We start from the raw sequence: 13,380 nt of genomic DNA, 5'->3' as shown, positions 1-13,380 counted from the left end.
TCAGGCGAGTTCACTACCAGCCCGCTGTTTAGGGGGCCTTCGCTAGATTGGATCAGTGTGCGGAATTGATTGGCCTCATCCCAGGGCTCAAGGTTGTGTTGATTGATAGATGCGATGCGCTCGGGTCTTGTGGTCATGTCTTAGATAATACTTGTGATGAATGGGGTGCTATGGCAATGGCTTCCTCTGCCCACCTGGCAAGTTATGCATGGTGATTTAGCACAGCCAGGCAGAAAGGTGTCGGGAAAAATTGGGACTGATTTTGACCTACGTATGTGATGTTTTAACCTAGCCCTTAACATATGCACACCGCTTGATGTAAGTACGCCATCTGGATCCAAAAAGCCTAGTTCCGCATTGGCGGGCTTTCAGAAGTTCTGATGAAATAACATTTTTGCAAGCAACGTATATTATAGTAGATGGATATACTGCAGTTTTTGCATGTCACAGCTTAGAATAGTCCCTAGTGAAGGGATCTGCATATGCACATGGCTTTAGAAATATTTCAAAGGTCTTTCAGTCACCAAATCATGAACAGACCAGGGCTATAATTGCTGTAAAAACACTATTGAATAGCCAGAGTTTTGACTGATAACCTGGCTTTCACCTTTTACCTGACATGAATGAGTTGAACTCTTTTGTGAGATTTTTTTTTAAAGAACTTGGAATGAATTACTATAATTTATCCAAAAAAAAAAAAAAAAAAGCCACCTTTGGGTCTTTAGCTTAAATAAATGCTTTTCCCTGAGGAAGGTGAATCATTGTCACATTTTTAAAGAAATATAATGATTTTTGTATTCTCTGAAGGCCTGCGCTCTTTCTTCATTCTAATGCAGTGCCGTTGTTGGTAGTGACTTGTACAAAACTACTGTACTCTTAAGGCTGTAAGATGGCATATTGTCTCATAAACTTGGAGTAAAATGGATGTAAAGCTGTCCGCAGAATCATTTTCATAAATAGTGCCTCAGCACTTACAGTTTCAGGGTGGTTTTATAGCAGGCAGTTACCCAGTTACTCGGTTATGTGATGTGTTCTGCTTACAAAGGCACAAAAGACCATGAACATGATTGTGTTGTGTAAAATGACAATGACAATAATAATGTAGCCTTCAGTGTGGGAAAAGATGTATACCATACATTAAAAAAGCGTTCTTTTAGGAGGTCTATGTTGAGTACTTTATTTTGGTTTATAACCATTGCCTGTGGAAATATTCTATTCTGGAACGTATTTTTTTATATTATATATTTTAATTTGAAAATGTATTATTTTTACTATAGTGAACTAATGTTTCTGTTTTTTTCATGAGGAATTCTATTCTATTCTATTCTATTCTATTCTATTCTATTCTATTCTGTTCTGTTCTGTTCTGTTCTGTTCTGTTCTATTCTATTCTATTCTATTCTATTCTATTATGTCCTGTTCTGTTCATTATTTCAATATGTTTCCATACCTTTTTTACTATACCAATTTCCATATGCTATGTTACTTCTAGGTTCCTTTATGATGGTAAATGCTTCGGGTCGTGCATCAGGGCAGAAGGCCCACCTGCTCCTGCCCACGCTAAAAGAGAACGACACCCACTGCATAGACTTCCACTACTCCTTGTCCAGCCGGGATGGGACGAGTCCTGGAACCCTCAATGTCTATATAAAAGTGGACGGTGGACCGCAGGGGAATCCCATCTGGAATGCCTCAGCACCCGTCACAGAAGGCTGGGTGAAGGCTGAACTCGCCATCAGCACCTTTTGGCCCAACTCCTATCAGGTAAGAATGTCAATAACAATGCCAAAGTCATGGGTTTCAATACAGAGAATCTGCATACTGTAAGAAAATTTTCTGGTTTAAATACAAAAAAAATGTATTGACAGCACTTACAATAGAAGTCAATGGAGAAAATGATTCTCTTGATTACCAGGACACCCATGATCATTTATGTTGTTTTTAGCAGGATGAGCCAAATAGCAAACAAACGACTAGCAGCTAAAACAAGTACAATTAAAATGTTGTCCCCTTGGCCACCGAAATCGACTGAAGTTTATTTTCTGCCATATATTCGTGGTGAATAGCAGCAATTGAACTGCAGAGAGGGGCAGTAGATTGCTCTCTGCTCCTATTACCACTGCAATCACTGTCCCCTAATCTCACCCACAAATGGCCCTGGTGAATAAGCTTTCAGCTGTTAATTTTAGATCTGTCTTTTTGCTTATTACCTCTCACTCTCGCCCCCTCCTTCTTTTTCTCTTCTGATTCTTTAGACCCAGATCTCTCTCTATCTCTCTCTGTCTCTTACGCTCCTCTTCATTCTGTCTATAGATTCACCGGTCAATCTGTGCAGTGAAATAGCCTCATAAGATTAGCCGTGTAATTGAATTAACTAATGAGAAGAGCAAATATTTAGAATGTGCTGGGAATACTCAAATTCTCTCGGCAAACAGCAGACCAATATTTGCTAAAGGCAATATTTGCTGAGGGCATCTATTTGACCAGCAGGCAATATCAAAGCTTTTGTGTGTGTGTATGCGTGCGTGTATTTATGCTTGGTGTAAATGTCACAAAAACATGTGCAAGTGTTATTATTATTTTGCATATTGGTGTTTATTGCGTATTATAAATTTTAATTATTGTAATTTAGATTATATTGCAATTCCTTTTATAATTTAGGATTTACTTTTTTAAATAAAATAATTTTGGATTACTTACTGTATAATACAATATTACAATTTTAATAACACAATAACACCCCTCCCACCCCCACCCCCCCAAAAAAGAATATGAATATATATATATATTCATATTTTTTTGGGGGGGGGGTGGGGGTGGGAGGGGTGTTATTTTGATTTTGAATTAAGACCCTGGGTTATTTTCGAGATTCAAACTCTCTGCGTGCTTCTTCCCAGTTTGTGTTTTTTTTATCTTGCTGAGTTGAACTTAATAAATTACCTGTTAAATATCGAGAACTAATTTCTACTAGAAAATCTGTCCGTGGGATCATAAACTATACTGAAAAATATCCTGCTGTGAGTTTGATTAGAGCAAAGAATTTGCCATATAAGTGCCCAATTTTGCCAAAACGAATCTCTCAAGTTAATCTCAAGGCAATTAATTGACTTGTTTCCTGCCGTGATACATTTTAAATCGTAGGGTGCCACTTTCAACGTGACAGTGTTTAAAGGGTAAAGTTTTATGATATGCAAAAGGAAAAAAAGACAAATCTGTCTCTATTTGAACTTGTGATGGTGCATTTTAAAAAAGCAGTTCTTTTTCCCATGTCCTGACAGTTGTAGAGATCGTTTGAGTCAGCCATAATGTAGTGAATAATTGATAAATACAGCAGCATCCTTGAGTAGGGGCAAGGATGATAAAAATGACAATGTAAAGGGTTTGCTCATTCAAAATTGAAAATACTGTCATTAGTTGCTCAACCTCACGTCATTGCAAACCCGTGTAACTTTCTTATTGCAGTATATTCGCACTGCTCTTTCTAGGATTGAGAATTGAGAACTGAACAAAAAACAACACAAAGCTAAAGCCACTGAAAGCAATTTCTGGTTCTCTGGTTGTGGTTTGTGCAAACACACACCTTTAGTCTCTGTAGTCTCACCCTGAACAACATGCTGAAAATTGAGTCTGTTCGAGTAGATTGATTCTCTTGACTGGTTACAGTGAGGCCTTTTTGGGAAGCCAGGGACTCAAGTGTATCCTGTGTCCAGGTTTTGGCATTCTACTTCAAGTCCTTGGCAGCTTTGAGAGAGAGGGCATTGTTCAGACCACACATGTCCTCACCACATGGCATGTTCAGTATGCCATGCAAACCATGCCAGTCCCATATGTGTGTTCTCAGATTTGTGTTTACAGAGTTTCAGTGCAGATTATCAGATTATGTCATCTTGCTTTAAAAGTTTTCTTGTGCTATTTCTCTTTAAAATGAACGCAAGATGCATTGACATTCAAACATTTTTAAGTGTGTTTAGGGCCGCTGTAGGTGGTTTTACAGTTAAAGATTTCTCCTGTTGGCTTACCAATTTGAATATTTTCATGCTTGAAATCTCAGTTCAGACTTTAAGAAGCTGACTTGATTTAAACACTTGATTTCCTCTCCCCTCTTCTCTCGTTTAGGTTATTTTCGAGGCAGTATCTGTACAAGGGCATCCGGGGTTCATCGCAGTGGATGAGATACACGTTTTGGCCCACCCTTGCCGTGAGTACACACACACACACACACACACACACACACACACACACACACACACATACACACACACACAGCGCCTACTTACTTTCACAGTCTTGGCTACGCTGTAGGAGTTCAGTCTGTCAACTACTGTGAAAAGCACTTCATGTGGATCGAAGGTTGAACAGAGATGGAAAAGGCCAGCCAACAAGCAGGTCTGGGCTGAGGATGAGAGAGAGACAGATTGATTGCAGAGTTGAGTGCTCAGACCTCAGGCTCACATCATTCTTGTTGTGACGGGAGAACTTTAGCCTTTGACTTTCCAATGTCCAAGATATCTCTGTGTCACTAATGTAAAGCCAGCAGTGCCAATGAGGAAATGAGGTTAATTCATGTTTTAGAAGTCAACATGACCCCTGGACTTATTGTGCATGATTAATCATTGCACGTCATTCCAAAAAAGTTTGACTTCATAAGCATTTTATTCATTATCAAAATCCTTTTCACATAGACTTGTTTGGTTACAGAAGTAAAATAAGTTTTGAGTGACAAATCACATTAAAAAAGTGACCGTGTTCACTTAGATGACATTCCATCCTTTTCCAGTGTGACTAATTTTTTTTTTTTTTTCTTGAATTGTGTTATATCAACAGTTTTTAGGTGATAAGTGACAGCAAATGTAAAGTGTCCGTGTATGTAATCATTGCAGACACTTTTATTCAAAGTCATTCATCTTAACAGTTGGCATTGGTTATCTTTGCATAATGCATAGTTTTGCATTCAGTGTTTGATAAACAGCAAATAGTGTATATTGCACAGTACGTGGTAAGCTAGAATTCCATTCTATGCAACCAGAATTTTCAATAAAAATGTAATAAGAGCTGAGTTGAAGAAACACAAGCATAGACATTAGCTATAATATATATGGGTAATTTTAAGATTCCTTCATTAAATCTTATGATCATTAAGTCGCTTTCCACATTATAGCAGAGAAACAAAAAAAAAAAAAAGAAGTCTATATTCTCAGTGACTTTAATTGAAAAAGATTGATATTGCTTTTGAGCAGGAATGCATGCACAGATTATGAAGCTGGGAGAGAGAGTGGGTGGAGACTGCTGTACTGAGACACAAGAGTTCAGCTAGTGCACGAGTTACCCTTCTGACAAATGCACCTGTACATGCAAATGAGAGAATGTTTATTGGAAATAGTATTGAATACAAATGGGTGCTCCATTAATTTTCAGATGGTGATTCTAAATGTACGATCAGAAAAACAGACAGAAACCATGTTCACCATCTCAAAACAAATGTATAAAAACTGAAAGAAGCATTTGGACACTTGTGGAACACTTACAAAATCAGAATGTCATTTCATGAGATACTATTAATGACACTTGCTTTGATATTTTGCAAGGATGTTAGCACAATTACACTTCATTAGCTAAAAAATTCACAAAAAATATATTCACAAAAACATGTTCATAGCTAAAAATACGGCTTCTTTTTAAGTGTAGAAACACTTTTGGGCCACTGTATAGTTGACCACCAAAGTCTTTGGAGTATGTGCTTTATTTGATTTGCGTGGGTGATGTAAGATGTGTTTTGAAGGTGTATGTGTGTTTTTTGATAGGCAAGACACCACATTTTCTGCGGCTGCAGAATGTCGAGGTGAACGTGGGACAGAACGCCACCTTCCAGTGTATTGCTGGAGGCAAATGGTCACAACATGATAAACTCTGGCTACAGGTGAGTCACGCACAGAACCTCACACATATGCATTCACATATAATCTCACATAAACAGACTACAACATACATTTTTTATCATCATTATGTTTTGTGTGTGCTATTTCTTATTTTGTTAAACTATGTGCTGCCTCCTTTGGCCAGGAGCTGCTTGCAAAAGAGATTTTAAATCTCAAGAGTTTTTTTTCTAATCCTGGTTAAATAAAGCAAAAATACCTATAGAAACATTCAGTGACATATTAAACCTGGTTTGATTATGCACTGAAAAAAAAAATACTTTGGACCCATTTTGTTACAGCAAAAAAGTACTTGTATTATATTTATGGTTTGTTTCAAATTTTATTTCTTTTCTCAAAGACAAAAACAATCCTACAAAGATGATTTATTATAAAGACCATTTTCTATATATATTGGCTTTTTACAACTTAATTTAGCAATAACATTAAGTATATATTTTTACTTAAACTAAAGTAAAAGTCTGTGTTTAAATTTAGTTTACTTACATCAAATAAAGACAACTTTGAAAAACCTTAATTTTTAAAATGTGCATTAGATTTAACTGAATAACTGAACTAAACAAGTTCAAACCAGAAGCCAATCTTTTCATTTAGACCAGTATAAGATTTTAAATAAATGACAGTCATTTTAGTTTTTTTAGTGTACTTGCTCATAATGTTGATTTTATCCCTGAGCATCTCTATTATGTATGTGCGTGTAACGTTCACTTCATTTGCACTGGGAGGTTTTGAACCGTAGTTCCGAGACACATCGCTTGAGGAAACGTAATAACTTGTTGGAGATTTTTGTCAGCAGGATTTCTAAGCCAGTGTCTGTGTCCATGAAGTCTTGGATAAAATTACTTTTTCCCTTGGCTGGAGACTATAAGCCTCCATCTATCCTGTGCTACAGCTCTGAGACATGAAAACATAACACCAGTTCTCATTGTGCACAGTGTTTTTTAAGAGCTTGTGCCTGTGTCTTGACGTATCACTATGGTCCACCCTGTAAAACATATTATGTGTGCTTATTGTCAGTTGCAAGAATGATTATTTTTCTGTTTTTCAGCAATGGAATGGTAAAGACACATCTCTCATGGTAACCCGAGTGGTGAACCATCGGCGCTTCTCCGCCACCGTTAGCGTAACGGACACGTCACAGCGCAGCACCAGCCGTTACCGCTGCGTCATTCGTTCTGATGGAGGATCTGGAGTGTCCAACTACGCTGAACTCAGCGTCAAAGGTGCGTATAGATACCTGAAAGCACTGATGCCACTGGTTTCAAAGGAACTAAAATGTGAATGCTAATTTGTAATGATGATCTAATTGCTTTTGGGCCTGTACATGTACATTTGATAAGTTCTTCAGTAGCCAAAAACTGTTGTCATCAGTCTGGCTGATACGTGGCGATTTAAAGAGTTCATTACAACCTATTCAATTCTATTGGATGATAGACAGTATCTATGACAACAGCTATCCTCTACATGTTGATCAGCCAATCACAGCAAAGAAAAAGGAAGTGCTGTTGGCTTTTATTTTTGGTTGTTTGCCTATATTCAAAACATACTGTTAAATATGAAGATGTAAATAATAACAGTAACAAAAATGTATAATAATGTTTTGATATCTATATTTCATAATAATGTTATATTTATTTTTCTATTAATATTACATTGAAATGAAATGTTTTATATTCATATTTGCATAATATAAGTATAATACAGTTAAATAATGGAAATAGTGATTTTGTAAGAATGAGTCAAGCTTTTTTAATTTTTTTAACAATGTATATTTTCATTGTCTACTGCCTGAAACACATATCACCCACATATAAATATATTTACTTTAATTTTATGCAAATTGCTGTAGTTCATGTTTCATAAATGTGGCCCAGTGTTCAGGGAAATTGGCTTTCAAATGCTGGCATGCACATTGAGAGATGCTCGCCAAAACACACACAAAGCAAACCCACAGCCCAAAATACAGCACTTATAACCCGCATCAGCCGTCAGCAGCAGGATTCCTCTTGAATTGTTACCCACAGAGTGTTCATTATTTCAGCTAGCATTGGTAGCAACTTGTACAGAAGCCTTAATTCTTCTCTGTTTCTTAAGATAATGGGGTAGTGCCTCAGCTTCGCTACAGAGACATTGTCCCACTTAAGCAGACATAACAAAAAGCTTTGGTCCCTTTCTGCAAGGCTTGTTAGCATGTGGTCACTGGACTTGAGAGATGCTAGCATCTGTTTGGCTGTAGCTGTGCCGCATGTGACTTAGCATGGCCAAAAACACCTTTAGTGGTGCTCTTTACCCCTGATAAGCTTTGTCTGGGATTCAAGCTTGTCTGCCCATATGGCACTTGGAAGTAAAAAAGGAGAAATTACTAAAATCCAACAGTTTTTCAATGCTGCTTTTGGAACAAAGACACGATGAAATCCTATAATCACTACAGAGACATCAGTAATTGTCCTTAGTCTTTATTAGGAGCTGCTATTATTCATTTCAGATAGCAATAGATTAGGTAAAATGGCTTTTTACAAAGTAATCTTTTGGCCAATAATTCAACATCCCCTCTTTATTTCTATGTAGAGTGCATTTGTAGCTCAAGATCTGTTCAGTTTGAATTTAGGCTGATATGCAATATATCAAAGTATTTTCAAAGTTTCAATGTCAAATTAGGTATATGTGAGTGCTAACTGTGTTAAATTAACATTTCGATGCTGTTAAGCATGTTTAATCAATCTCATTCATTAGAAATATGCTTAAATTAGGCTATCCGTTCAATAATCTGTGAACCTAAACAGAGATTTTGCAAAGCCATGCGTAAAAATCCATCCATATGGTATTGTATGTATTAGTGTCTATTCAAATGTAAAAATGTATGAATATCTATGAATAAAAATGAGATGATGGTAAGAAATAATTTTTAAGGTAGACTGGGCAATAATGTAATTGACTAATAATTTAAGGTGAAGTGTGTAATTGCTGTGCCACTAGTGAAATTGCAGAAATAATTTATATTTTTAAATAGGTTTCCAAACATTTCTAGCACCCCTTCTGCCATCGTTAGACCAAACTAATTGTCCCATCTAGCACCATTGGTTCAAAAAGATATATTAGACTTGCGTGCAGTTGTCTGTGAAGATTAAATTCTGAGTCAAAGAATCATTCGAACAGAACAGTAAAAGTAAGTTTAAGGCCTGACATTACAGTTGGAACCACTCGAGTTCCCAGGTGTACCCAGCATGACAGCAGATCTAAAGCTTCTCTTTGCAGATGATTTAGCATTGCTGTCACTGCTAGAGTGAGCACTGCGGGACAGTTTCAAGTCCTGTATTTGCTCTGCAAGACCTGGTTGTCCCAGTATCATTTGCGGAAAAAAGAAAAATGATAGAAACTTTAGAACCACAGAACAAAACTTCACCGTACTGTTGTCAAAAGTATCAACTGCGATACCATTCGGTACTGAAATTTTAAAAACGTCCATTGCCCGCTAAGATCTGAGCGCTGTTGAGCAGATTCTTAAACCATGCTGATTGGTCATTGTGTTCACACGCTCACAGATACGACTATGATTGTCTTCAACGATCATCTCTTCACGCTCTTCACTGGGCGCTCACACAGAAACACAATGGAGCGTTTGAAATTTCAGCACCGAATGGTATCGCGGTCGATACTTTTGACAACACTACTTCACAGACATCATTTGATTGTTTATTAGTGCCTTAAATAGTTTGATTTACTGTTCATAACTTAACTCTGTGTGTGTGTTTGAAAGAAAAATAGTTTTATTTAGCCAGGATGCAGTAAATTGATTAAAAGTGGCAGTAAATGCATTTATAATATTAGAAAAGAAATGCTGTTCTTTTGAACTTTCTATTCATCATTGAATCCTGAAAAACACTGTTTGACAGTTTCCACAAAAATATTGAGCAGCGCGACTGTTTTCAACACTGATAATAATCAGAAATGTTTCTTGAACAGCAAATCAGCATATTAGAATCATTTCTAAAGGATTGTGTGACACTGAAGACTGGAGTATTGATGGTGAAAATTCAGCTTTGCATCACAGGAATAAATTATATTATAAAATCTATTCAAATAGATAACAGCTATTTCAAATTTATGTAATATTTCACAATATTTTAATCAAATATGTGCAGCCTTTGTGAGCAATAAGAGTCTTACTTATCCCAAATGTTTTAATAGTTGCGTTTAATTGGTTATAAATTTAATGATATGGATTTCAAGTGCAAATGGATATATTCTCTTCTATCATTGTCATCTTATGAAGCTATATTCACAAAGCACAGGAGAGTTATATCTTGAGAATATGCACTGCAAGTAAGTTCATCATTATCCTGTGATACAATATGAGGCATGCAGGTACTCTATTGTCAAGGATGTTATCTGTCTTTATAAGCGGTGATTTATTCTTTTTTTGCTTGAATTCCAATTTTTTTTATTATCTTTTTTTTTTTTTTTAATGATGTGGTGGGATGTTGATGTGTCCCCTTAATCATGATAAAATGGAGAAGTTAAACTGGCTTTTTATGAAATTCAAATTCCGTGTCACCCCTTTTTACACTTAAATTGTCTTTGTAGCACACAATTTTTAAAGTGTGAATTTAGACTGAAAAGTACATCAAATTTCCAATGTTAAACCTACACAGAGGATTTTGTATTTTTTGAAGTCATGTATAAAAAGGATTTGTCTATTTGTTGATATGGTATGTATCCATAGTGTAAATGGTTTTGTTTGACACCAAGTCAAACTTTAGTGTCTGAAACCCCATTAACCATGGTAAAATCATTTTAACTTCTCATGGTTTATTATGAAATGGTTGCAACACATGATATAAGATGGCCATGTTCAATTAAATAACTATGATTATTTATTATATAAATCACAACAAACAGTTTTTCAAGTGATATAAACTGTAATTTATAACTGTAAACTGTAGATTGATTTAGAGTATAATCATCATCTGTGACTCATCCAACCAGATTTTCTTGTACAGTAATGACCCATCTTTGTAGTATTAGTATGCGTCTGATTAACATGCCAAATCTAGAAGCTAACAGAGGTGTCACATATAGTGGCAGCGTGATTGTGTTTCTGGAGCAGTGTGTTTGTGGCTGGCTCTGTCAGCGATCACTGCCATCTGGCTTTGCTGAACACGTCCTGGGAGGGGTGGTGCGCTCTGGGGCAATATCCCTCAGGCTGTGAGCGCCTCAGGTGCTCAGAGGGTCCAGTGTCATCCTGGGAATTCAGAGTGTGTGGATGCGTCTGCCTGCGTACAGTGTGTGTGATTAGGGAAGCCAACAGAGGGGTGATGTATAACATCATTTCCCTGAGGAAATAAATAGAGTGGAAGGCAATATGCCGCACAGCACAGGCATGCTAAATGAAATATGCATTAATTAATGCATGCGGTGCCAGGGATTCAGTCCAGGGGGAGGAGGTGGGGGCAGTGTGTATGGCATGAGTGGCATCATTCCAGCCAGACACTGACAATTAATAAAGAGAACTTGCTGGGGGTGTAACTTTTAATGGGAGCTGAACTGAAAAGGCCAAAAGTTTGCCCCGGTATAACTGAAGAAATGCAGACTAAGTGGACCTGCAGAGATATTATTTTCTTAATCAGTTTTTTGGCCTTAACATCCTTAATGCAAGATAAATTCACTGGAGAAGTAAAATTATGCTCAATTAAGTATATTTCACATACTCTATTGGCACTGTTTCTCATTTTTCTTGTTCTTACCCCATTAACAATTAAGAGATTTTCTTGTTTTAAGAATAAATGTCACTAAACTTCATTATTACTGTTGTTGTTGTTTTTCAAGCCTACTATTCAAAGGTTCAATTTCAAAGGTTTTAAATGTTTATGAAAGAAGTCTCTTATTCTCACCAAGGCTGCATTTATTTTACCTACAACACAGTAAAACAGTAATATTGTGAAATATTTAATAAATGTATTTTAAATTGTAATTTATTCCTGTGATGCAAATCTGAATATTTAGCATTAGTGTCAAGTGTTCCTTCAGAAATCATTTTAATTTGCTGATTTGCTGCTTTTTTTTTTTTTTTTTTTTTTTTGTGGAAACTTTGATTTTTTTTCAGGATCTTGTAATGTATCGAAAGTTCAAAAGAACAGCATTTTTGCTAACTTCTGAACTTTTCCTTGCTGAATAAAAATATCAATTTACTGACCCCAAACTTTTGAACTGTTGTGTATACATCAGAAAATATCTGAATATATGAAATAAATTGACAAATAGTTTTTGTTTTGTTTTAAGCCAAAATCTCACTAAAGTAAAGGTTTTTCCTTCATTTTCCCACAAAAATTGTCTTTACATACTAGGAATATTAGGAATATTGTGGATGAGTTGTATAACCAGTTAAGCAACAGAAAAAGAGGAATGGTGTGTAAATACGAGAAAGTGTGCTCAGTTTTGGGCAAGTGCCTGAACTGTAAGTACTGGCCATTGCATTCTCAATCCTCCATAAAGGTGTCAGCCACTGAATGTATGAGTGTGTTTGCAGGCTGAGGGAGCGCGGGGGAGTAACACACTGAGAGAGATTAAAACGGTGAGTTTTATAAATGGGGTGCTCACAGAGGGGTGCAGGGGTCATTAATAACCACTGGCTGATGGCATAGAGAGAAAGAGATAGAGAGATAGAGAGAAAGACAGACAGAGGTGCTAGTAATTGTGATGTGAAGGTACCTTCCTGCTGGTGACCATGGAGAAAGTCCCATTATTTGTCATTTTCTTCTCATGTCTCTTTTATTTGTGTTTGCTTTTGCTCTCTCAGGATTTCCTTTGTAAATATGTTTCCCCTATGCATGCCTTTATCTCTTTTTTTGATTGCTTTCTCAGCCACAGTAACATTTTATTGCTCACAGGTTGCTCTTTCATAGCTCAGGAGTTCACAATTATGTTTTATTGCAGTACTTGGAAGACAGTAGAGTAGATATTCCTCAAACAATCTGGTTAGTTTGTTCTAAACTCCTAACCTTAACTGTAAAACTTATGCAACTAATTGAGCCTGAATCTCTTGGAATTTTCACTATGTTTTAAACTTTAAGATACATTTTTGTTCTGGTAAATGTTATAGCCCCACTTCTTATGAGGTTTGAAAAGCTCCCATTGACTTCATTCATACTGTTGAATGAACATATTCATACTGTAGCTGTCAAATGTAACTGACACTCACGTCATTATGATATTAGTATACAGAATTGTAATTGGTCATATTTATAAAACCAGTTTGCATACCAAATTGTGATTGGCTTGATGATTTTTTTGCATAATGATGAGGTTTTCCTTTATATAGATCCAAAACCTGAAACCTAAACTTGCCTAAAAAAAATTACCACTATACAAGTATTGTTTTTACCTTTAGGAAATGCAAATCTTTGTCACCTTTATTTTAGGCATTTCTCCTAAAGTTAATTTAGACAAA

At 36.3% G+C, this 13,380-nt stretch overlaps 1 protein-coding gene across 7 annotated transcripts in view; it reads left to right on the top strand.

Moving 5' to 3' along the window:
• Positions 1–13,380, top strand: part of LOC109091611 (receptor-type tyrosine-protein phosphatase T-like) — a 248,226-nt gene that overhangs the window by 89,033 nt on the left and 145,813 nt on the right. For all 7 annotated transcript variants that reach the window (XR_006155051.1, XR_006155054.1, XR_006155053.1 and 4 more), the window contains exons 3-6: positions 1,493–1,764; positions 4,117–4,198; positions 5,802–5,917; positions 6,982–7,156. Coding sequence is in view for 1 of the 7 variants with exons in the window: in XM_042726528.1 (XP_042582462.1) it covers positions 1,493–1,764; positions 4,117–4,198; positions 5,802–5,917; positions 6,982–7,156 (645 nt within the window). In the remaining 6 variants the exon portion in view is untranslated. The remainder of the gene's footprint in view (positions 1–1,492; positions 1,765–4,116; positions 4,199–5,801; positions 5,918–6,981; positions 7,157–13,380) is intronic.

Source organism: Cyprinus carpio, chromosome B6, assembly GCF_018340385.1.
Source record: "Cyprinus carpio isolate SPL01 chromosome B6, ASM1834038v1, whole genome shotgun sequence".
Taxonomy (NCBI): Eukaryota; Metazoa; Chordata; class Actinopteri; order Cypriniformes; family Cyprinidae; genus Cyprinus; species Cyprinus carpio.
This window is presented reverse-complemented; position numbering and strand designations above follow the sequence as displayed.